This window comes from Nycticebus coucang, chromosome 9 (assembly GCF_027406575.1).
Source record: "Nycticebus coucang isolate mNycCou1 chromosome 9, mNycCou1.pri, whole genome shotgun sequence".
In the NCBI taxonomy this organism is placed as follows: Eukaryota; Metazoa; Chordata; class Mammalia; order Primates; family Lorisidae; genus Nycticebus; species Nycticebus coucang.
Window position 1 is genome coordinate 93,801,876 of NC_069788.1, and position 25,757 is coordinate 93,827,632.

The following is a 25,757-nucleotide window of genomic DNA, read 5'->3' on the forward strand; positions in this document are numbered from 1 at the left end:
CTTTGGCACCTCTCACAGTTGAAACCAGTGGCTATTCTTAGATGTGCAAGATCAGATTTTCTGATTTCTGCTGGGAATTTAAAGCTGTGATACTCTTACAAATTTCTTGAACTTGCCCGGCCATTCCCTTCCACCCTTTCCCCTCCCAGACTCCTCCCAGGCATCGGAGGTTGCATCAGCAGGTTCGAGGGATAATTCGTGGCATGCCCACCATGGCCAGATGAAGACAGCTCCCAGACAGGTGGTGCATGGGGTCACTGCATGGGGAGTGCCCATGTGAGACAACGTGAAGTCCAGGGATGGGAGGGGGGGTGTTCGGCCTGTCCAGCTAGCATTTATCAAGCTCTGTGTATATGTCAGGTGCTATTGCAAGGACTCAATATGTCTTAACTTGTTTAGTCCTCATGATAACCGTATGAGGAAGGCATACTCTTACTCATCCCACTTCGTAGTTGAAGGAACTGAGACACACATGTCAAGTCACTCAGCTAGGGTTACATGGCTAATAAGTTGGGAAGCAAGAATCCAGACCCAAGCAGTGTGGCTCCAGAACCCTAGCTCCATCCTACAGTAGGCACTCAGTTGTCAACACAGTATCTTTGAGCATCTCTTTACGTGTTACAGTTGGAGCTAGACTCTGGAGTTTGATGGTCATGAAGACAGAGGCTGCCTTTGTGGAGTTCGCAAAACAGAATGACAGAAGCACTTAACTCTCCCTATGCCAAGTGACAAGGAGCAGCAGCACAGACCCTCTGGTCCCTGCAATACAAGGCCTCCCCCAGCCAGGAGAGCCAGAGAAGGACCACGTGCATTGAGCAGAGACCTCAAGAGTGACTAATAGCAGATCAGGGACCATGAGAGAGGCGTAGGACAGCAAGACTGAGCATTAGAGGAATGATGGGCCATAGGGCAGGAAGCCTGGTGGCCAAGGAAAGGTGGGAGAAGGGCCGGGGTCAGACCAGCCAGTGCCTGGTAACCATGTTAAGAGCTTTTAACTTTGTCATGAAAGTATTAAAAAGCTACTAAAGGACTATATGGCAGGAACATGAAAGAATCACTTTCATGAAAGGTTTCATTTTAAAAGTTTTTTAAAAAACCACTCCAAGCTAAGCATGGTGGCAAGTACCTGTAGTCCCAGCCACTTGGGAGGCTGAAGCAGGAGGATGGATGACTGAACCTAGGGATTCAAGTCCAGCCTGCGCACCATAGCAAGACCACATCTCTTATTAAAAAAAAAAGTCACCCAGCTAGATGCAATGAATGGAATAAAAGCCAAAAGAGCAGGTGAGGAGCATTGGTCTAAAGTCTCAGTGGAGGTAGAGAGAAGTGGATACCGGAGGTCATTTTCCATGTGTAGCTGGAGGGCTTGCTGGTGGATTCGCTGTGGGGGTGGAGGATAAGTAAGAACCCTGAGCTGGCGGCGCCTGTGGCTCAGTGAGTAGGGCGCCAGCCCCATATGCCAAGGGTACCGGGTTCAAACCCAGCCCCGGCCAAACTGCAACTAAAAAATAGCCGGGCGTTGTGGCGGGCGCCTGTAGTCCCAGCTGCTCGGGAGGCTGAGGCAAGAGAATCGCGTAAGCCCAAGAGTAGAGGTTGCTGTGAGCTGTGTGACGCCACGGCACTCTACCTGAGGGCGGTACAGTGAGACTCTGTCTCTACAAAAAAAAAAAAAAAAAGAACCCTGAGCTTGGGGCTCTAGTTGGTGGGTGACTGTGTTGCCATTTCCTGCAGTGGGGACCCTGGGGGAAGAGCCAGTGAGTTGGGGGCAAGAAGGAGACTGTTAGAACCTGGATGTGTCAGACACCTGAGGACACGTAAGTCATGATGCCAAGCAGGCATCTGGATATTCAAGTCACATTTCAGATTTGGACTGGATAAATTTGGGAGTGGGATTTAAAGCCCGCAGATGTGATAAGAAGGGAATGAGGACAGAGATGGGAAAGGACTGAACTGAGACTTGAGCCTCTTCACATTCAAGGCTTGGGGAGGAGAGGAAGAACCACAGAAGTCAACAGGGAGTGGTCAGCAGGGAGCAGCGACACAGGACAGATGGCAGCCTGGCCGCAGAGGGGCCTGCACAGCGCAGCCGGGAACTTGGCTCTGGACTCAGACTGGTTGGAATCCTGGTCCCGCCATGCATAGGCAGTGGGGCCTGGGCCAGTTGTTCCCAGTCCTGATGAGCTCTGTGTCCTCCTTTGCAGATGGAGGGCGGGGGTGGGGGGCGCCACAGAAGGTCGCAAGCACTTAATACTGCTGAAATAACTATGAGGATGACATGGCTGGCGGGAAAGGTGGCTGACAGTTTGAGTTGGTGGAGATGAAAGCATTTGTTGGATCTGGCGTATGAGAGCTATTGGCAACCCTTACGAGACTGGTCTTAGTGGAGAGTGGAGCTGGAGGTCGTCTGCCACGGTTGCATAGCAAACGGCAAGGGAGAAGTTGAGGCAGAGTGGGCACCCAGCCTTTTCCCCCGGAATCCCTCTGCAGTGGAAGTGAAGGGGAGCTGGGGTGGCATGTTGGGATGATTAAGCGAAGACCGAGCCTCTTGGCATCTAGAAGAGAAGGTCTGAGCTCTTGAGAAGCAAGAGTGCTGAAGTCCAGGGCACGGGCAGAGGGGCTGGCTCTCAGCAACAGCAGAGGGGATGCAGAGGGTTGGGTAAAGGACACAGATGCTTGTCAGTCCGGCATCCAGAAGAGGCTCGAGGTCTGCTCTGCTGCCTTCTGTCTTCTCTTTGAATGAGTCAAAGCCAGCCAAGGGGAGAGAGCGGCACTGGAGAAGGAGCCAGGTCAGGAGAGCTGCTGGCCAAGGCCTGGAAGGGACAACACACATGGTGAGGGGCTAGTCTTGCTGCCTCGCCTGGCCCCTGGGATCCCTCTTGACAGGTGACACAGCCAGACACAAACTCAGAAGTCAGTGGCAGTCGTGAGCCAAGACCCCAGGGGAGGCTGAGCTGAGCCCTCGGTGAGCACTCAACTTGGGAATTCAGGGCCCAGCGTGGGGCCTGGCCCGGAGAAGCTCAGGGTAGGACAATACCTGAAAACAAAACCACTGCCTCCTTTCACTTCCCAGCCTTCCCCAAAGGAAGAATAAAGGTTAAGTCCAATGAAAGCTGATAAAGATGAATTGCCTCCCGAGCCTTGACAGGAGAGACGGGAAGACTGACAGGACACGTGACCTCCTCTTCTTCTCTTCTTTGGCCCTCATGCTGATTTTCATATGAAAGAGCAAATTCCTGGAAACACAGAAGATGGTGCCAGCAGCATCTTACGTGCTAGCGGCCACCCTACGTTCACCCTGGTGGGACTCCTCTGCCCCCCGTAGCACCTCTCTTTAGGGAAGCAGGGAAATGCTTCGAGGGGTCGGGAAACCTGCCGGACCACCTGCCTGCCTACCTGCTGGCTTGCCTGTGACGTTGGGGGCCCTAGATGCCATATGTCTTTTCCTTCAGCCCTGTCTACCAGACACAGATGAAGCGGAAGATCTGACAGTGTCAAACTAGGTAGGGTCCTGTGGCTGCCTCTAGCATAGACAGAGGCAGACTGTGTGTGTTTCCGGCAGGTGTCGCCTCGGGGTAGTCTAAGCCCCCGGGGTGAGCAGACTTGGCTAGCCAAAGGTGCCTTTATGAGAAGAAAAGGACTTCCTCACATTCCTCAGGGCTGATGAAGCCCCGCACTGGGGAAACAGCCTTGCAGTAGGGCTAGACCTCGGCCCCCCTCAGTCCAACACCTGAGCATAGTCTAAGCCCAAGGCCAAGCACCTTGCAGCTGACAGGAAGCAGAGACACTTCATAAGAATCAGTGAACGAATGAATGAGTAAGGAAAGTGGATGGGATTCTGGTTGCGTCCCATACCAGGACCCCCCAGCCAGGAATACCACTTCATCTTGAGAGAGGAGCAGCCCTTTTCAGATCACATCTTGAGTTTGGTTCAGCAGAGGCAAGGCAGAGTTGAGGGCACCGTGTAGTGTGAAGAACAGCAGACTTGACCCGCCCTCCAGGAGAGATAACACACACTCAGGTCATTTTAAGACAGGGTGGGCTGGGGTCAGGCCCGTCCCAGAGCACGTACACAGTTTGGGAGAACGGGAGGGTGAAAAGTGCTGTTCCCAGGGCTTCTGGGGAGTCCTGTGCAGAGTGAGGCTGACAGGTATTGGGGGCAAAGGGGCCCTGAGTCCTGGCATAGCATGCCGGGATGGAACACAGGGAGCTGGAGGTCAGAAAGGTGGCAGGACCCTAATTTTAAATGCTAAGGCAAAGCATTTGGGTTACATTTATCTTCCAAAAGGGAACCACCGGAGTTTTGTACACAGGGGGAGGTTTTGTCTCCAACATTTTTCGTAATGACGAGATGGCAAGGACAAACCGAAGGATGCCAAAGAGAACGTTCAGAGCTTAGTCTGAGCTCTCAGAATGAGGTAGACACTGTCCGTGACCCTGAGTGGCACCTTATGTTTGGTGTGAGGCTGTCAGTTGTCAGTGCCCAGAACAGACTACCTGTCTGCATAACGTCTTCAGAGTGACCTTTCGTAGCCTAGCCTGCAGCCGGAGCACTGACCTCGTGATGAATTGTGTTTTTTGTTGGCAGCTGATGGCTCTGAGTTCCCAGAGCCTGCCGCACTCTGTTGCTGTCACTTCAACACGAGTTCTTACAGCTCCTAATGAGCTCACAAGCCCCTGTATTTTTTAAATTAAATTTAGTCCTTGGTGAAAGGGACAGGGAAATTTCATTTGCTGTCACTTCTCTGGCCTTTAACTTTGTTCACTGATCTGTGCCATAGAAATGGTGGCTTTGACCCTCACTCAGCGTTCATTAACCTGCAGACTTTTCTTGAGCACCTAATAAGAGCTAGACCCTCTGCTAAGAGATGCAGAGATGATGAGTATGGCTAAGAGTTAGTTCAGTGGGAAAAAAAATACTGATTATATTTTGGAGTCTTAAGAGAACTATAAATGATGCGCCTTTTACTGCCTGAATTCCAAATCAGATAAGACAAGGGAGGCAGATGGAGATCAGTGAAGTCCCAGCTTCATGAGCCAGGGTGGGAGAGTGTGGCTTGGCCTCAGCTGGGTGTCCTAGAGCTTTGCAGCCAACTGCAATTCACCCACCCCAAATTGCTGCCCTTCCTGCTGCAAGGGTGGAGCTGTTCACAAGCCTGCAGGATGAGCAGACAGAGAATGCAGGCATCCAAGGGCTCTGGGCAGAGTGCTCTGAGGGACCGGGTGAGTAGGTTCAAATCCTCCCCCCAAATCACCCACCCAGAGGAGCCAGAGGACAGCTAGGGAAATGGTCCCCTGATAGAAATAAGGACCTGAGGCTCGGCGCCTGTAGCTCAAGCGGCTAAGGGGCCAGCCACATACACCTGAGCTGGCGGGTTCAAATCCAGCCCTAGCCGCCAAACAACAATGACGGCTGCAACCAAAAAATAGCTGAGCGTTGTGGCAGGTGCCCATAGTCCCAGCTACTTGGGAGGAGGAGGCAGGAGAATCGCTTGAACCCAGGAGTTGGAAGTTGCTGTTGCGACAGCTTGAGGCTCTGTCTCAAAAAAAAAAAAAAAAAAAAGAAAGAAAGAAAGAAGGAGCTGAAAAAAAGAGGAAGAAAGAAAAGATATAAGGAGCTGAGATTGGAGGATGCCCTGGCAGAGACAGTGTGGTCATAGTGATGCCAGAGGTCACACAGGTACATGGGGTACAGGGGAGGGGGCTGCTGCCCCGCTGAGTCAGGGAGAACACTCAGAAAGCCCTCTTCAGGAGAAATGTTGCTCCTTGTTTGTATGGGGAGTTCCCAGAAAGGGAGGCATCTCAGGGCAGGTTCGTAGTAAATACTACATGGCTTCATTGTATTCTAAGGGACAGCTACCTGCCTAGGCAGAGAGGGCTGCATTCTGGGCTGATTTCAGGGATGTTGGGAAGCCATAGTAATTAATCCCTTTCTCTCCTCCCCCAACCCCATCTCACACTATTTGATTGATGTCTAGAATCCCACCACTAAAGCTTCATTCCTGGAGCCTGAGACATTGTATCCTATTAAAATATCATTTCCTCTCTGAGCAGGATAACTCTTCTAAGTCATTGTCTTAAAGGGGCCACAGTGAAATGGAAAGGTTGAACTTGGATCCTTCAAGTGTACTGACTCAGAGAAATAGAGTAGGGCTGGGATGTGTCACTTGGTCTATTTGCGTCATACTTTCCTCACTCTAGTAGGGGTACCAGGGTGAGGCCTGACTAATCATCCTCACTGCCCTCAACTCACTCAGGCTCCAGGCTCCCACCATCTTTTTTGAGCCTTACCTCTGCACCAGGAGAGATGGTGGCCAGGGTCAGGGCCCCCTCTTGACAGGTGAACAGGCCCAGAAGAGTCTACTGACTTGCCCAAGGCCCAGGGGCAGCAAGCACTCAAATCCTGCATGTTCTCATGACACTGTGGCTTACTGACTAGAAACCCTAGAGCCCTAGGGTTCCCCAGCAGTGCCTTGGGGACAGGGAGAGGGGGACATGCCAAGAGAGAGGCCAAGATGACCCCTCTTGAGAATTTCATTGTATAGTAGGGTAAGATCTCTCTGGGAAAAAAGAGGCTCCATTGACAAAATGATTTGAAAATCATTGCAGGACATTATACCCCACGTCTTTCCATTTGAGCTTAAAATAGAGGGCTTTGAGAGCATCCCTGGGCCATGAGCTCGCCACACCTGCCTGTGGAGCCCAGGCCTCTTCAGAGCTGTGGGCTTCCTCCAGCAACTTCCATGGCCCTGACAGTCCTCTGAGGCTTGGATTCTTCCCTCACCTCCATGATTCTGATTTTTGGTTCTGTCTGTAAAAGGGGGAAAGTGCCTCAGACCTCAGGCTTTGAAGACGTGGTTATAAATGAAGTATTTGGTGTTGTATTTATTCTCATGGACCAGGACTTACATGCACACTGTCACGTTGGTGGCTAAGGCTTCCTTCCCCTTACCCTTATTATAAAATTTCTGGAAGCCTTCAGTCCCCACTCTCCCAGGTCAGTACTCACAGTGCTCTAGATGAAGAGGCTCAGTGTGCATTGTGAACCCAAAGGCAGCTCCAGGCCTGGGCATCTTGGAAATGGACATCAACATACCCCCATGATGGCAGTGGGTCAGGAGCCAAGTGTACAGTGAGAGGAACGTTCTGTACAGCTCGCCCGAGGTGCCTCCATGCTCAGGTAACCCAAAACCACAGTAGGCACACACTCAACTCTTTCTGGCAAGAACATCTAGAGAATTGTGTTACTGAAAGATGGCAGGCAGCCTGCCGGTGTCATTATGAGGGTGTTTATCTCCCAGAGGGGACAGGATTTGCCTGGTCCAAAGTGAAGGATAGAGGAGTGTCTTCCCTGTCCCGCAGAGTCTCCTGTGTGTCTGGGTGCTCAGGAGGTGCCTCTGAGTTGAGTCTCCTGAGAACAGGAGGCAGACACACCTGGCGTTGCTACCTGCTGGGCTCAGTCAATGGTGTTTGAATTGCCCGAGTTTCTATGTCTGTAAGAGTTACCCAGGACAGCCTCCACAAGTCCCTGGGCCAGCCTGTTATCCCTCTGTGCTCCTGTGGAGAAGGTGAATGGCAGACAGAAGGCACGGGGCACAGCTGGGCCCGGGAAAAGCCTTTTTCCAGGGCCCTTTCTCGGCCTGGGGATCAGTCGTGGGTGTGAACACACTGACACTGGAAGTGAGGTGAGGGAGTGACCTGACCGTGGAGGCTGCCACCAGCCACACCGGGGACATACACATCAGCCTTTCACCATCCCCAGGCTTGACATTGGAGGTAGGAACCTGGATGGATAGACCTGTAGCAGAGCCTGCCCTTCGAGAGTCTGCTGTCCAAGACCTTCCCACAAACCCTCACAAAAATACTTGTGGGGACACAATGTCCTCTATAGGTATCAGCCAGCTGCAGAGGCCAGACTCCCCTTTCCACTAAGGGGAGGGTCAGAGAGGCAGAGGGAACAGAAAAAGCAAAGTGTGTACATTGGATACTTTTTCTTCCATTCTTGAGAGAAAATATGTCAAATGGTATATAAAACCAGTGTATGGTACCCCATGATCGCATTAATGTACACAGCTATGATTTAATAAAAAAAAAAAAAGAAAAGAGAAGAAAAATCAAAGTGTGGGTACAGAAACGCTCACCGTGTGTGTGGAAGTAGTGCTTACCTTGGCCAGAGCCCTGGGGGATGTGGGAAAACAGTGGAGAGGTTACAGGTTAGTAAGGGTGCTATGCCTGGGCTCTGAACGCCCAACAGAGGAATCTGGGTATTATTTTGGGGCAGAGGAGACACTGTTTTCTGTGGGGGCCAGAGCACAGGCTCTGAGCCAGATGACCTGGATTCTAAGCCTGGCTCTGCTTCTAGCTTGCCCTGAGAACTTGGACAAGTCACTTAGCCTCTCTGTGCCTCAGTTTCTTCATCTGTATAACGGGGATAAAATAACAGTACCTGTTGGAACACCATGCAGATAAAATGAGAAAATGGAGGCTTCCTGGCACAAAGCACATGTTTAATGAGCGAAAGCTACTATTATTGTTGTCATTCTCATTCACTTATTCACAATTGTTAACTGAGCTTCACTGTGCGCCAGACACTGTGCTAGTCCCTGGGACACAGTGATGGACAGCACAGACACCACCCCTGCCCTTCTGTCACTCACAGCCTGCATCCTGGGTGGGGCCACAGCTGGTGCCCATCAGGGAGGAAGTCAGGCAGGGAGGCCCATGGGCAGTGCTAAGTGGGATGGGGAACAGTTCTCAGGGGGAGGGGCCCCTTGCCACACGGCTGCTGGGCAGGGAGCAAAAGCTGCAGGCCTCAGAGAAGGGGGCCTCTGAGCAGGTGAGATGGCCACTGTGGAGCTGGGCCTCAGGAGGTTAATCTGGCAGCAGTTGTGAGGGACAAGCTGGTGCCCCAGGCAAGGGGAGTGGAGGGGAGACTTTGCATAGTGGAGGCAGTTTCCAGAGTGGGCTCCAGAAAACAACTTTATTAAGGTGTGCAGGAAAAATGGTATTACTTTTCTCTTTCTTTAAAAGCGTGTTCTTCCAACATTTCTACTTTGAATGCCATTGTGTGTTATACATGATATGTGAATTCAGACACAGTCATGTAACTCAAAGATACAGGCACAAACATCTTGTATTGCAGTGGTCAAGATCAGGGCTGATTAGGCAAGGTGGCCTTCAGGGGTGAACAGGGGTCCCCAAGGCTCCAGGCGCTAGCTTGACAGACACAGCTGCTGGCCCTGGAGAGGAGCAGAGGGGACCTAGGTGTCCTGGAGCCTCAGGTCTGGCTAACTGCGAAGCTGGCAGTGCTGCCATTGGACAAGGCCCTCAGCAGCAGAGGGCTCAGGGGCCAGCTAGGGTGTTCTAGCTGGACAGAGAGGCAGACGGGGCCTTGGAAATGCAGAGAGCTTAGGGCCACGGGGGCTTTGGCTGCACGTGGAGCTGAGGCCAAGGACTGGTGGAAGGTTGTTTTCCTGCTTGTGTTGAAGTTGGAAACTTGGTTTTCAGAGGGTTTTGTTGTTGTAGCACAGTTAAGAGTCTCCAGGGTGCAATGACTTTCCCTGGTTGGTGTGGGGGCAGGCTGACAGAGCAGTGATTTTATGACACACTGTGGACATGAAAGCCGCAGCCTGCTGCCCTTGTCAAACTTTACCTTCAAGCAGAGCCGTTGCCCTGTGAGGGTCTGTGCACTTCCATTTACTGTCCCTGTGGTCCTTTCTCTGTGGTGGTCAGAGCTCAGGGCAGGGCTGGGCCAGCCCCTGTCCAGGTGCTGCTGTACCCTAGGTGGGACCTGAGGGTGGGTGTCCTTGGGTTAGGGGCAGGACCCAGGCAGGCCTCACTCTCCTGTGCTCGATGGTTGACCTGTGCCTGCCCTACAAGGCCTGCAGCATGAGTCCCAGTGTAGCGGGCATGTGGGACTGCAGTGTTTCTCCCCAGGGAGGGGGATCAGCCAGCTCTGGGCCCTGCCAGGGTCCCATGGGGGAAATGCAAATGTCCCCAGCTAGAGCCCAGAGTAGCAGCTGCTCACAGGTCCCCCAAGGGCAGTGAACTGGGAAAGCATGTGCTCTCTGCTCTCCTCCCCACAGCTGAAGTCTATATTGGCATTGGAAAGCCTGCAGAAGCCACAGCCTGTACCCAAGAAGCTGCAAACCTCTTCCCAATGTCCCACAATGTCCTCTACATGCGTGGCCAGGTTGCTGAGCTCCGAGGAAACATCGATGAAGCCCGGCGGTGGTATGAAGAAGCCTTATCCATCAGCCCCACCCATGTGAAGAGCATGCAGCGCCTGGTGAGTCAGACCTGAGCTGCAGCCTACTCCTGGACGGGGGCAGCCCTGGGGGGCAGCAGGTAGCACACAGCCCTCACACCCTCTTTGCTGGCCAGCTGTCACATTGCACGAAGCCAGTAGGCACTGTTCCTACTGTAGTTTATGCACATGATTCCTGGAGTTGGCAGTGCATAGTCCCAGGTCCCAGCAGCCTCTTCCGTGGTCCTGTTGTATGCTGTGGAGTTTGGATCATTGGTCTGGCCAGCAATGGCTCTGGGTTTTATGAAGACACTCTTGTGGCCCTGGTACTGTCGTTGTCATCTTGGTCTCTGTACTATTTGTAGTATCCACACCCCATGGCTGGTCCCAATGGCATCACTTACTTGCTCTTGAACCTTGGGAAAGACCCATAAGCTCTCTGCACCTTGTCCTTTCTGCAAAATGAAGACTTTTGACTAAATAGGCTATGTCTGTCCAATACTCATGGGATGTGGTTTTGTAACTTATTAGTACAAAAGTTACAAAACCTCCTCTCCACAGGAGCCCAAAGCCTTCATTATCTTGCTATTTCTCATAGTAACATTGCAAAGTGTAGATGGGGCTGAGTGATAACTACCAGTTTGGGGCAGAAGATTGCTGACACACAGGATATTAGGCATTGTGCGTGGGAAGAGTATGCCTTAGGCGTCAGAGCTGGACTTAGTGCCAGTCTCCAGGCTCAACTCCTGGGGAACCTTGGGCTTGTCACTTAACCTCTAGGAGCCACAGCATTTCTGGGACTTGGGATATTACTTACCCAGGTGGAATGTAATATAACAAGCCTCACATAGTCCCTGGCACTTAGTAGGTGCTCATGAAATAGAAAACTGAAGACAGGGAAGGAGGGAGGGGGGCAGGGCCTTGGTGTGTGCCACACCTTCTGGGGGCAAGACATGATTGCAAGAGGGACTTTACCTAACAAATGCAATCAGTATAACCTGGCTTATTGTACCCTCAATGAATCCCCAACAATAAAAAAAAAAAGAAAGAAAACTGAAGACAACCGTTCACTTTTAAATAAATTCGACCTTATAATAATTATAGCTACTTACGTTTTTTCAACTTCCCCTTATGAGCATTCTGTAGCTTCTTACAGGTTTATAAATAATTTTACATATTATCCCAACATTAGTCTGTTTGATTAAAAATATTACATGACTTTTAATTTTTATCTCACTATTGTAAGAGGAATTTGTAAAGAGCTTTTCAGATCTCTGTGTTTTTGCTAACAGCATTGCAGCAGAGGTATAATCACCACCACATCCCCAGGCTTTTTATTAAAAAGAGGCAGCATGTTTCTACCTCAGGCCCTGTGAATTATTCAGAGAAGCATTTCTTGTTCATCCCCAAGGGGAACACATGAGACAAAAGATAAGAGGAAAATCGCACAGGGAGAGTTTTCTGTTTCACCTATGGAGCTTTTCAAGACACCTGAGATCCCTGACAAATGCCAGCTGTTCTCCTATCTGAAAGGAGCGAGCAGGTGGCCCAGCATGGGGTGGGGTGAGGGGGGTGTGAGCGAGGGACCAGAACCATGGAATCCTACATGCTGGGTCCACTGGCAGCAACTGAGCATGACCAGGCTGAGACATCAGCTGCTTTGGAGGTCTTACCAGTAGAAAAGGGTAGTGATAATAAACCCTTAAGGCCTCTCTCAGTGCATCCTGGTATACTGGAAAACTATGCAGACTGGAGGCAGCTTGAGAGCAGCAAGCTTATAGATTTTTAGGAGTTCAGATTCTTGCAGTAGGACACTTTACCCAGAGACTGGAATCAGTGCAACTCCCATTGGGTGGCTCGGAACACTGCTTGATGATCTTATGAATGATGCACCGGGCTGCGTTCTCCCCAGCCTGCCTCTGAGAGCATAGCCCACAGCTGGGGGGAGCCTGTGGCGGGTGGCCGCTAGACTCTTCATCCCTGAGACATCACACTCCTTCTTTCCTCCCAGAAACACAACAGGCCGCATTGTTGTGTTTCTGCGGCTTTGGATGGAGGAGGAGGAAGAGGGCCTTCACATACACTCCAGGGGCCCGGGGTGAAACCCCAGGGCCACCCTAGCCCAGGTTCAGAACTGCAGCTGTGGTCACTCACTATCTCTGAGGCCTTGGGCAAGATCACTTACCCTCGCTGTGGCTCATTTTGCTCAGCCATTTAAGTAGGGGTAATATTAGTACCCATATATCACAGAGACAAATTAAATACAAGAACAGAAATCTCTAGTTAAGTCTTAAAAGGTCCTATCTCTACCCTCACAAACCAGACTGATCTGCAAGCCCCTGAGAGAAGAGGAAGGGGTCAAGGGGCAGGTCAGAAGCTGTCCGTTCACCGAGGAAGTCTCAGGGAAGATGCAGACTTAGGTGGCAGAGGGAGGCAGAAACAGAACTGAGTGTTGACAGTTGCCTGACAGGCGGGCAGAGGAGTGTGTGAGTGAGGGGGCAGCCAGAGAAGCCTGCACCAGGCTGGGCTAGGCTAGGCCAGGGTCGAAGGTCAAAATTAGAAGGAGTTCAAACACCAGAAAGCACCAAGGACCAACCAAGGAGTTCCGAGGAGAAAGGTCCAAGGCAGATTGCGGGTCACAGGAAAGAAAGCCAGAAGATGGAAAGTGTGACCATGGCAACCCTGATGCTCAGAGAGGAAGGCAAGGAACTGGGGGACAACCACTCAGGGGCTGTCGAGGACAACAGAAGCCACATGTCTGCCTCAGGTGGAGACCAGGTGGCCAGTGGTAACTGCAGAGAACTGCACAGACAGTTGCTGCTTAACTTCTGAGGGCTTCCAGTGCCAGAGAGCTGCGATTTAAGCAAAAATACAAACCTGCTAACATCGTTAAAAAGCTGTAATGACTTTGAGGGCAGACAGTATTCATGAAAGTAAATCGAAGGTCAGACTTGACAAGAGAGATATAAATTAAGCCCCAGGGGAAATTGACAATTTTCTAATAGTTTTCATCTTCATGTATGTGTTTAAACTCACAGGTAGTGAGAAAAAAGAGAAAGTGTTCAGTATTAAATAATGAGTTAGCACAAGACAAGAAAGGACAGGAGAGCTGAGGGTAGACAGGAATTAAGGGAGCAGTGAGCTGAAGGGATAAGACATTGCAGAGTGGGGCGGCATCTGTGGTTCATTCAATAAGTAGGGCGCCGGCCCCCATATACCGAGGGTGGTGGGTTTAAATCCAGCTCCAGCCAAACTGCAACAAAAAAATAGCCAGGCATTTTGACAGGCGCCTGTAGTCCTAGCTATTCGGGAGGCTGAGGCAAGAGAATTGCCTAAGCCTAAGAGCTGGAGGTTGCTGTGAGCTATGACACAGGACACTCTACTGAGGGCGACAAAATAAGGCTCTGTCTCTAAAAAAAAAAGACATTGCAGAGTGATGTTGTTGATAAGGGGAAGAATTCATAGAGTAATCAGTCTTTTTCCAGAAAAATCTAAAGGCATATTTTTATATTATTTTGCATAAGTGCATAAATTTACATTTATTTGCATACCATGTTAAAAAGTCTTTAGCTCCCAGTATCTAAATGAATTAATGAAACATAGAACAACTTTTCCTAAACCAGTTATTTTGTGTCCTGGCATCTGGGCGAGAGGAGAGGATTGTGGCTCAGAGCTGGATGAGGGGCAGAGAACTGGTATCCCAGGGCATACTTGCTTGTCCAATGATAGGCACAGAGACTTGGTGTAGCCAAGGAAAGAATTGCTTGCACAGGGACAGGCTTTGCAAACAGGGACTTCTGGTTGCCCTCTGATAACATTAGTCGGGGCTTTTGAGGGCAGTGTTTGAGATTGGAAGGTAAGAAAGGGACAGGGCTTTCAAAGGAGAGAGATGGATGTGGAAGGGAGCCAAGGAGGTTGTGTGGAGGGGAGGTGATAAGGCTCAGAGGGGGATAGTGTTGCTGAGAAATACATTTCTTCCAGGGATATTTGCAGGATGCCTCCAGTCTCTTTGACAGGCTGAGAAAAGTTGTGAACAGAAGCAGATGGTGGGGGCAGCTGGGGCTAGGCGGAGTGGACAGCAGATGAAGAGAGGGCAGCTTTGAGGAGACCTGTGAGCTGGAGAGGGACAGTGTGCAGAAAACTATTAGGGGGAGCCCCACCCCCAACAGTGAAGGAAGGCCACTGTGTGTGCACTTGGGGTGGCGTTCACCTGAGGTGAGTCTGGTAGGCGATGATATTGCAGAACAATGCTAAGAGATGAGAAAACCTAGATTAAAAGGCCTTCTCCTTGAATGTTGTTTGGGGGCCTGGAAAGGAATAGAAAGCCAGTAGCCATTTGAAACAGGTCTAGAAGATTAGGGACATGTTAAGTTTCACCCCCTACCCCAGAGGAGGCAGTGATGAGAGACCACTGGTATAATCTCCAAAGAAAGGGGGAGGCTGCCTAGGAGACACACAGGAGAGGCGGTGGGTTGCCTTGGTGGTCTGTCCGAAAGGCATGCTGGAGGTCTGCCTGCCTTGGCTGGAGGGGCCAGGTGGCAGAGAGGATACAGCAGTGAGCTGAGAAGGAGTTCTGCTCAGTAGAAAAACACATTTTTTAGGTTATCATAAGGGGTCAATCTAATAATAGAATAAGCTTTTGTTTGGGGCACAATGGGCCCAGAAGTACTTGTCTGTCTTCTGTGGATGGATCTTCAGACAAGAAAACCTCTTAGATCAGTCTAGATGGCTTCTTTGAGGGGTTTCTCAATTTCTTATGTTTTCTGAGACATCAGAAATCTGGAGTGACATCAAATATAAAAACTTTAGAAGTTGTGTTACAGTTCTGTTCCAAGAGACTGGCAGAGATCAGTGGAGCTGTTTGAAAAATGCATTTTGTTATGAAATACCCAAGGGCATACCAGATTGATGGAAGGTTTGGAAGGAGGGCCCCAGGATGTGAGGTGCAGTGGGGATGTTGAAGGGATTGTGACTACATTTTCAGTTGTTTTAACAGCTCCAAAGTCTAACTAACGATGCTGCTGACTAATGCCGCTGCTCAGAGAAGAAGTCGGCTCTTCTGAAGTTCAAAGAAGGGCCTGGAGTCAGAGCTTTCTTTAAACTGTCTGCAGGCTCACATACTTGTTTACTGTGTGAAAACATCTCATCCATTATGCGTGAGGAGCTGGAAGGGTGGTAGAGAGGGATCGAATTGAGGGAAAGAGGTGAGCTTCAGCTTGCCTGGCAGCTGGTCTTGGTAAATTATGAAACTTTGGTGTTTTTCTCTCTCATCTTTTAAAGTGTCCATCTGTTTAATAAGATTCAGGGAAATTGCTGTCAACTGTTTTGTTAGCTAGTTGGCAGAGTGTTTTCCAGTTTATGCCCCAGCTTGGGGTGAGACACCCATGAAGATAGTGAACCTCTCAGGTTACTCCAGAGACTGGCAGCCTGAGTCTGTGTGTCTGTCTTGTTTATCCGTCAGCCTCCTGAGAACAGCCCAGAGCCTAGACAAACAGGGCAGGGCTGCCATCAACACATCTCCAGCTTTCTCTGAGAAACAGGTCTTGAAGACACAGCCTTCGATCCCTCTGTTACTCTGGATAAGGCCCAGGCACAATTAGGCTAATGAAATAGAATCAAAATACCCTTCCCTTTCCAAATGCTGATGTTTAGAAATGGATCTCTTTCATCCAGAGTATCAGTTTCTCTCCGTACATAGAAGGAATGATTAGCAGGAAACAAAATTTTATGATGGTCTATTGAGAAGGCTCCTTCATCCATTAGTAATATTTTGTTTTCTTTCAGTGTTAAAAAATGCTTTTAAAATTAAGGAGAACAAGTTTTTTCTCTAAAGAAAGGCTTGTGAAATATTTAGCATCCACCCTTCCCATGCACCTGGGTGCTTGTTCAGAGTACTCCGTGAACAGTAACCGGGCCTTAGTTTCTCTACTATCCGCTGGCCGTAACTGGGGTTCCCACTTAGTGCTGAGGACAAGGTGGTGCATTCTGCTGGAGGTGTGGTCATGGCTCTCCGTTCCGTCTTTGCTCCAGTGCCCCTTTATGGCTTGAAGTCTTGTCAACAGTTATTAATACTTGGCATGAATACAGCTTTTTTTTTTTTTCTATAAGGAAATGTGAAACCTCACACACTCTCTGATGCATGTGTAGTGAAAGAAAAGTTTCTTATTCACTGTCAGGGAGGCTGCAGTTCATGACCTGCCTGCCTCAGTCACCTTGTAAGTTAGGGGCAGATGCAGGACAAAGGTTAATAAGACTGTGTGTTAGTGTAGTCATTTAAGAGCCCAGAGCCTCAGCAACAGGATAGCCAGGGGTTTAGTAGCCTGGCACTGGGGCCATTCTGCCTGGGTTTGAGTCCTAGCCTTGTTGTTTACTAACAGCATGCCCCGATGTAATTCTCTTAATCTCTCTGTACCTCCATTTTTCTCAACAATAAAATGGGGATAATAATAGTGTTCCCCAGTGGTATTATTGTGAGCTAAATGAGTTAATACAGACTGCGTAGCACTCCGTGAATATTAGCTATGAGCATTGCTGTCAATATCTATAACTCAGGCCACACCTGTGGTGGAAGCTCGTGAGCACGGCATCTCCCTCCAAGTCTGTAGGAGCCACCCACGATGTGGCTTCCCTTCTAAACCAGCGAGACTGAATTTCATTGTCTGGAGGAGCTGAAATAAGCATGTATCTTGGTACATGTTTGGCCACAAGCATGATACTTTTGCAAAGGAGAACCAGCCCTCATGCTGCTGCGGAAGATGGGCCCCTCCCCTGGCCAGGATGGGAGTCGTGCCAACCTGAAGGGCAGCCCAGCTCAAGAGTCTCCTCCTGTGAGAAGTCTTTCTTAACTCCCACAGTTCCCCACAGAGGGGCCCTCAGCTCTGGTCTCCCATCTCTTGAAGGCCTAGGTGAACCAATTTGGAAGTCTTTGATCACAGATCTCTCTGCCTCTGGACTGGAAGCTCCTTGAGGGAAGGCCCCGGGCCTGAGGTGGCTCAGTGTCCTGCAGGGACCAGGCATGGGGGGAGGTGGGGGGGCAGGGGAGCGGGCAGCAACAACGACAGGCAAACCTGATAGGCATTACTATTTCCCTTCTGTGAGCAAGGCCCCAGAGCACTGGGTGCTGTTCTCCTCAAATAAATTTTGAGCAGAACATGCTGGCTTATTTTTTTCAACTTTGTATTTTATTTTTTTATTTTATTTTTATTGTTGGGGAATCATTGAGGGTACAAAGAACATGCTAGTTTTAAACAGCCAGATACCTGTTTGTTTATGCAGAGGACATGGGTATCTGCTGGTCTGGCCTCAGCAGTCCTTTCTGACCAGGAGGACAGGAAATGACTTGAAGGCAGGCCTGGAGGAGGAGCCACATGATTTCACATGAGACCACAGAGCCTAGGTCAGGCTGATTAACAGAACCTTCCAGTACTGTAGGCTATTAGTGTGTTATAAGCTGGACCTCAGGGAGAACTGTTGGGCTGTCAGGTAGGGCTCCTATTGAGAATGCTCTGCACAGCCAGGTCCCCAGGCTGATCTGCACCCCTCCCAAGTTCACACACCCTGTCCTGTCATCCCCGAGCACATTCTGCCTTTTCAGGCTCTGTACTCGACTTGGGAAGCATGGCAGTTGCTCTCCTCAGGCCTCAGTGGAGTCTGTGATGCCTTCCCCACCCAGCTGTGTGTGTCCCTGGCTACTAGCTCTCTGTCCACAGGGCAGTCACAGCGGAGAGAGGCCCAGAGGACAGGCGCGTCCAGGGACAGGTATCTGCAGGACTGCACGGCCCGCTCTTCAGCTCTCTCAGTTCAGAGAGGATCACCCTCTGAGGAACTGACTGACTCTGATCACACTCATGAGAAGCAAAGCTCCAAACCAGAAACTGATTTATAAAGAATTATACTTTCCCCAACCGGACCACTTGTGCTCACACTCTCCCTCCTCCCTAGAGGCTAGGCACCAGGCCTCAAGGCCAGACCCAGAGAGAGGTTCCTGGGGAGCTGAAATAGCCACCCCTGGGCAGCTGGAGCACCAAGTCCCACGGGTGGGCATAGCAGATGCCAAGAGCTTAGGGCTACATGCAGTCCCTCCTTTATTGTAGGGACCCCTTTCCTGGGGCCCAGAACTTAGTGGGTCTAGACAAGGCCTTCCCCACAGATGTCCATGGTTACAGATGAGCCAAGAAAGGGACAGCCTCTGCCCTTGGGAGTGCCAGGGAATGAAATGGGGTTGGGGAAACGAGTGGGTTGTCACACCTGACCTAGGGCAGCCTGGTCCTGTTACCCTTGTGTATCATACTAATATCATTAAATATCATTTCCTGCTTATTAAAACAGACAACAAGCCCCACTCCCTTAGGTCAGATGAATTCTTAGGTAGAGGGGTTTCTTTTAAGTCATCCACAGTCATCTATTGAGACACATCCTTATCCCTGGATCAGGACCGGGACATATCCTCAGCCCTTCTTAAAGTGGTTCCTGCCATAGAGTGTGAGCCTGGTATCCTGTACAAGGTGTGACCTTCTTCTGATCTTGGTCCTAGGGCAGCTTTTGCCCCCACACCCCCATCCCAAACCTAAGTGAAAGCAGCCCTCCCTTGTGTCCACACGCCCAGATCTTTCTGTTGCTTTCACATTTAGCTTACATGGGGCCTCCTCTGAGAGGAGAGAGGGACACCATGCCAGTCTAAGTGGGTTTCATAGTGCCTGCGGCCTGTCTTCAAGGGGCAGAGGATAGCAGTAGCTATAATCTGACAGTGAGCCTGTGAGAACTGGCCGGAGGTATAAACCAGTGGAGAAGATTGAGTCAGGAGGAATTGGAAAAGATTGGGGGGAGAACCAGGTAATTCGGAGTTTTCTTATGGCATAAGCTATGTCTTCATGTCCTTTTGAAACTACATATTTTTAGCTTATAACATTTTCTGGTTGTTGGGCATCTGATCTGTGTCTTCCTTAGAGCAAAACGAATGTCACCAGGGACAGGAACTCACTGTCCATCTGCATGACTCCTGTCTGGCTGTGGCTTGCCCACCCCTCCCCAGCAGCCCTCCTGCCCAGAACACCATCGTTTGGGGCAGGGATATTCTGTGAGGACACTTGCTGCTGGTTTTTGGACCCCTCCAGCCACTGCAGTACTTTCTCAGTGCTGGCCAGCGAGACATGGCATCGGGCCACCCTGCCCTCACTGAGAACTGAAATCACAAACCCAGAAGCCTCCTGGGCCCAGGGCAGGCTCTGAAAGGCAGGCAGGCGGAGCCTTCTGTCACTAGGCATTCCTTTGCTCAGCTTAAGGAAAAAATTAATTCTAGGTTTATTTCTATTTTCTGTCTCAGAGTCTTAGATGACTAATTACAGGCAGTACAGTTCAGTCTCTCATTAGTAACTATGATCTAAAATCATTTAAAATCTGACATCCTCTAGCCAAACCATTTCTTCTTGGAAATTCTGCCCCATTATTCCGGCGTGATTTGACATGTGGTTCCGTTGCCTTCCTGCTTTGCTCCTGGTGTAGATCATACTATTCCCTTTGACTTCTCCGTGTTCTCAGATCCTGTCCTGAATTCCCCCTCTTTATTTTTGGCCTCCCTGGGTTTTAGCCTTCCTGCTGTCTTTGATTCCTCAGCACCCTCCTCCCCTGTGCTGCCTGCCTGGGAACTCAGCCAGAGAGTATGGCTGCCACCCTGAGAACGTGGCACTCAGGGCCAGCTGGTTCCAGCCCATCTTGTGCCTGAATGCCTCTCCCATCATCTGGTGCTGGTCCCCATTGAGCTCAGGGGCTCTCTCTGGGTCATGGATTGTCTAGACCAATGTTTTTCAACCTTTTTTATCTCATGGCACACTTGAACCTATAGTTAAACTTTCGAGGCACACTTAAATTATGTTGATCAAACAACAGTTAACAAAAAGAATATACTTACTATGCTTTGAAATTCTTTTGAAAATATTTAATTAATGATCTTTAAAATTTTTCGTGGCATACCTAAGATCCTACGGCACATTGGTTGAAAATCACTGGTCTGAGTTTGGGTCAGATGAATTCTTAGGTAGAGGGGTTTCTTTTAAGAAACCCAAACTGAGTTTTGTTTTGGGTCTGTCTGACTGACCCAAACTGAGTTTCATTTTCTTTTGTTTTGTTTTATGAAATAGAGTCTCTGGGTAGAGTGCCATGGTGTCATAGCTCACAGCAACCACAAACTCAGGCTCAAGCCATCCTCTTGCCTCACTTTCCTCTATTTTTAGTAGAGATGGGTCTCACTTTTTGCTCAGGCTAGTCTCAAACCGGTGAGCTCAAGCTATCCACCCACTTTGGCCTCCCAGAGTGCTAGGATTACAGACGTGAGCCACTGCACCTGGCCCCCCGACTGAGTTTTAAACTGTTAGGTTCTAGGGAGGATATCCCATGAAAAGTCTCTCCTAATATCAAGGATGAGACCCTAAAATGGACAGGTAGCCAATGAAAACCTTTGGACCTGACACCAGAGAGTTAAAGACTGCAGATTTAGAATCCCACTTATGTTCCCTAATCACCCCCTTTTACAAATGGGGAAGCTGAGGCCAGGCAGGGGAAGGGACTTGCTAGAGGCACAGAGCAGTGACCTGACTGCATCACCATTGAAGGTTTTATGCTCACTTGTCCTGTGTGTGAAGTGGAGTGAGAGCACTTGCCTTCTGGAGGAGGGGATGGAAGAGGTGGGCCCTCTGAACTCATCCAGGGCAGACCTGGCCCCAGAGGACTATGTCCCTGCTCTGATGGGAGGGCTGGGATTTCTTACCCGTCTTCTGAGATCTCTGTGTCTTAATGGTCAAGCAGCATCTGCTGAGCACAGCTCCTTTCACTTTTGCTCTCACCTGGAATGAAGCCTTTATCTTTCCTCTTGCCTCTTAACCTTGCCTAGAAGTGTCTCTCGCACCATGGAGCATCCCTGTGCACACATCTGCTCTGAGCCCAGAGTATGCCTGGAGCACCAGGATCAGCATTGATCTGGGAGCCCCGTTAAATGCAGGGAAGTTTCCAGGTTAGCCTTTGGCACCCCTGGAAAAATTTGCCAGAGTGCGAGCAGCGGAAGGATTGTTTAGGAGGAAGGCACAACACATGTACCAAGAATCGCCAAGTTTCAAGCCCCAGGTTCTTGGGAGGTCTCTACCTGGAGCCAGGGCAGGCCTCTCTGCTCTGTACAGATCCACAGATGCCTGCTCCGGGCTCTGTCCTTGGAGACCCACCTCCCTACTCTTTCAAACTGGTGAGTGCTGCTGACCAAGGAGTGGGGTACAGGTGTGTGGAGGCTCTACCCAGGGCATATGCTGCAAGCCCCGCCCAGGGTCAGTAGGTGCCCTTGCCTCTCCTTTGGCTCCCTAAGGCCTCTCCAACATTTTGGGGAATGAGGTCTGAGAGCTCCTCAGCTAAGTAGTTCTCCTACCAAGTTTTCTGAGGTTCCAGACCACTTGGCCCCAGCAGGAAGCTCCACCGGCCTTGTGACTTTGCCTTTTACTACATGCCCTGTTCTCTGATGGATGGACGCATGATCCCTCTTTCCTCCTCTACCTTGCTTCCTCCCTGTTTTCATCTGCTTGGTATTTACATAACACCTGTATCTTAAAATACCTTTGCAGGCATTGTTTCTTTTGGAGCCTTTCAGAATACCCAGTAGTCAGTCACCAGAAGGCATGTGAAAGGCGGCCAGGGCCCTGTACCCAGCGCCTGCTCTGCGTCAGATGTAGGCACACTGCATTTCATTGCACTATGCCATGTACTTTGCAGATATTGCATTGTTTACCAATTAAAGATCTGTCACAGCGCTGCAGCGAGCAAGTCCGTCAGCATTGTTTTTCCAACAGCATATGTTCACTCATTTCATGTCTCTGTGCCATTTTATGGCAATTCTCACAATATTTCATACTTTTCCATTATTATATCATCATGGTGATCTATGATCAGTGGTCTTGATGTTACTATTATAATTGTTTGGGGACACTACAAATCATGCCCATATGTGATGGCAAACTTAATCAATACATGTTGTGTGTGTCCTGACTGCTCCACAGGCTGGCCGGCCCCTTCTCTCTCCCTCTCCTCAGGCATCCATATTCCCTGAGACACAACAGGATTGAAATGAGACCAGTTAATAACCCTACAATGGCTTCTAGGTGCCCAGGTGAAAAGAAGAGTCACACATCTCTCACTTTAAATCAAAAGCTAAAAATTATTAATCTTAATAGGAAGAGATATGTCAAATGCTGAGATAGGCTGCAAGCGAGGCCTCTTGTGCTTAATGGTTAGCTAAGTTGTTAATGCAAAGGAAAAGTTCTTGAAGGAAATTGAAAATATTTGGTGAATACACAAATGGTAAAAAGTGAAACAGCATCATTGCTGGTAAAAGAGAAAGTTTTAGATCAAACCAGGTACAACATTCCTTATGCCAAAGCCTAATCCAGTATCAGACCCTAACTCTCTTCAATTCTGTGAGGGCTGAGAGAGGTGAGGAAGCTGCAGGAGAAAAGCTGGATGCTGGCAGAGGTTGGTTCATGAGGTTTAAGGAATATAAAAGTGTAGGGTGAAGCAGGAAGTGCTGATGTACAAGTTGCAGCAAGTTATCAAGATCTAGTTAATGTCATTAATGACAGTAGCTGCACTAACCAACAGATTTTCAATGTAGTTTAAACACCCTTATTTATGTTGGGAAAAGATGCCTTCTAGGATCTTCATAGCTGCAGAGAAGTCAATGCCTGGCTTCAAAGCTTCAAAATACAGGCTGACTCTCTTGTTAGGAGCTAATGCAGCTGGTGACTTTGAATTGAAGCCTGTGCTCTATAAAGTGAACAAAGGCATGGTTCACTATTTTAAGCCTACTGTTGAGACCTACTATTTAGAAAAAAAGATTCTTTTTAAAACATTACTAGTCATTGACAACGCACCTGGTCATAAGAGCTCTGATGGAGATGTATAAGGAGATGAATGTCTTCTTGCCGGCTAACATGATCCATTCTGCAGCCCATGGATCAAGGAGTAATTTTAACTTACCCCTTGCTAGAGATACTGATTCCTCTGATGGTTACAGTCAAAGTAAATTGGGAACCTCTGGAAAGCATTGACCATTCTAGATGTCATTAGGACAGCCATGATTATTGGGTGGCAGGTATATATCAACATGAACAAGAATGTGGAATAAGTTTATTCTAACCTTTATGGATACTTTGAGAAGTCCAACACTTTAGTGGAGGAAGTAACTACAGGTGTGGTGGAAATAGCCAGAGAACTAGAAGTAGAGCTTGAAGATGTGACAGAATTACTGCACCTCATGATACAACTTGGACAGATGGTGAGTGGCTCCTTATAGAGGAGCAAAGAAAGTGGTTTCTTGAGATGGAATCTGCTCCTGGTGAAGATGCTTTGCCCGTTGTTGAAGTGACAACAAAGGGTTGTGAATATTACATAAACTACCTTGATAAAGCAGCAATAGGGTTTGAGAGATTAACTCCAACTTTGAAAGAAGTACAAAGTAAATTGCTGTCAAACAATATCACATCTACAAAGAGATCTTTCACGAAAGAAGAGTTCATCGATGCTGCAAACTTTGTTGTTTTATTTTAGGAAATTGCCATTGCCACTCCACTACCCTGCCCCATCAATAGCTGTCAACATCAAGGCGAGACCCTCCACCAGCAGTGAGATTACAACTCACTGAAGACTCAAAGGTCACTAGTGTTTCCTAGCAATAAAGTATTTTGCAATTAAGGTATAGACCTTGTTTTTAGACCTTATGCTATTGTGCACTGAATAGAATACAGTACAGTCTAATGTGCACTGGGAAAGTTTTGTATGTACTGGAAAGTGAAAAAATTTGTATGACTTGCTTTATTTTGATATTTACTTTATTGCAGTGGTCTGAAATTGAACCTGCAGTAGTTCTGAAATGTGCCTATATTCTCCCTTCAGCTTTAAGCATCACGATTACCCAGTTACTGTCACTAAGTCAACACACCAGTCTTTTAGGAATTGTCATAGGGATCAAACAAGGTGATATCCGAAAGATGTTTGGAACCTAGTTTTGCGCCTGATACTGGACTAGATCCTGAAGATGCACCTATGGCTCTGTCCCAGCCCTTCCCCTCAAGTCCTTCCCCTTGCATACATATACAAGTAAGGGTCTCTGATAGACCGGCAGGTGTGTAGGACATGGGGATCTGTGCATGGGCTGGAGGGAACAGCTCCACGGGAGGGAGTGGTCTGTGGACCAGTGTTGGCCACTGAGTAGAGGTCAGACTCTTTCACAAGTAAGGGGAAAGATGGAGTTTACATAGATACTAAGCCAGCTGTTGGAGGTATGCATCAGACTGCCGGGGTGATCTGAGTGTGGAACAGGGCAGATGATAGTAAGGAGGTACTGTTAATTTTGTTAGGTGTGCTAGGGTTGGGTGGTTATATAAGAAAATGTCCTTAGTTTTTAGAGATTCATCCTGAAGTATTTAGGGGTGAAATGTCACAATGCCTATAATTTACTTTAAAATCCTAACCTTTGCGTCTAAAATAGATGAAACCAATGTGAAAAGGTTAACTGTTAAATCTAGGTGACAGATATATAAAGGTTCATTGTATCAGCCTTTTTGCTTTTCTGCAGGCTTGAAATTTTTCAAGATAAAATACAAACAAATAAGTTAATATGATCAGGTGTGCATTCTAGAGAGATCACTCTGGAAGCTGTACCAGTTAGGTTTAAACTAAGAGACACACAGGGCAGGACTTAGTAGCCGCATGTCGACCGTCTGAGATAAGAGGTGTTGAGGAGGAGACTCTGCCAGTCTTGGAGAGGCATTTGGAGAGTTTGAGGCTGACTCTCTGGCATGTGGGTTAGGGCTGGATGGGTGAGATGCCTTTACCAACACTGGGGACAGGAGGAGCAGCAGGTGTCAGAAAAAAGATGATGGCAACTCTGTTGGCCATGTTGAAATAGGGTGGCCATGGTCTTTCCCAGAAGATTTGCCTCAGAGCATGTGGCTGGGTGGGTCTGGAGGTTGTGGCAGGGCCAGACAGGAGCAGTGGTCTGGGGGAGGTGGGAGCCAGTAGGCAGGAGCTGCAGCCATGGAATGTGGATCTCACTCAGAGAGGAAGACAATGCCGGGGGCAGAGGAACACCAGCGTGTAAGGGGCCGAAGGGAAATTTGGCTGCTGAGGAAATTTAGGTTCTGGTCATTTACACCGTTTTTACATGTCTCCATGGCTAGCCCCAGTGGTAGCTGGGATTTGAGCCCAGCCCTGCCAGATTCGCAAGCCTTCCTGCTTCCGCAGGCCCGCTGTGCTCTCAGCTGAGGGCTGTGGCCAGCCCTATTCCCTGTCGTGGTTTGTATGATGTCCACGACGCCACCTGTGTGCAAAGGAAGGGGTTGGGTCAGCAGAGTCTCTCCCGGATGAGCATGAAGAGAAGTGGCTAGAACTGGAGACAGACTCCTCAGGGAGGGGCCGGGTCCTTGGGCAGGGAAGTCCTGTTAAGTCTCTGGACCACAGTTTCTTCTTCCGTGAGGATGGTGGT

At 49.2% G+C, this 25,757-nt stretch overlaps 1 protein-coding gene across 6 annotated transcripts in view; it reads left to right on the forward strand.

The window, feature by feature from the left end:
* Nucleotides 1-25,757, forward strand: part of TTC7B (tetratricopeptide repeat domain 7B) — a 265,477-nt gene that overhangs the window by 220,940 nt on the left and 18,780 nt on the right. For all 6 annotated transcript variants that reach the window (XM_053601954.1, XM_053601955.1, XM_053601957.1 and 3 more), the window contains one exon: nt 10,083-10,285. In XM_053601954.1, the coding sequence (XP_053457929.1) occupies nt 10,083-10,285 (203 nt within the window). The remainder of the gene's footprint in view (nt 1-10,082; nt 10,286-25,757) is intronic.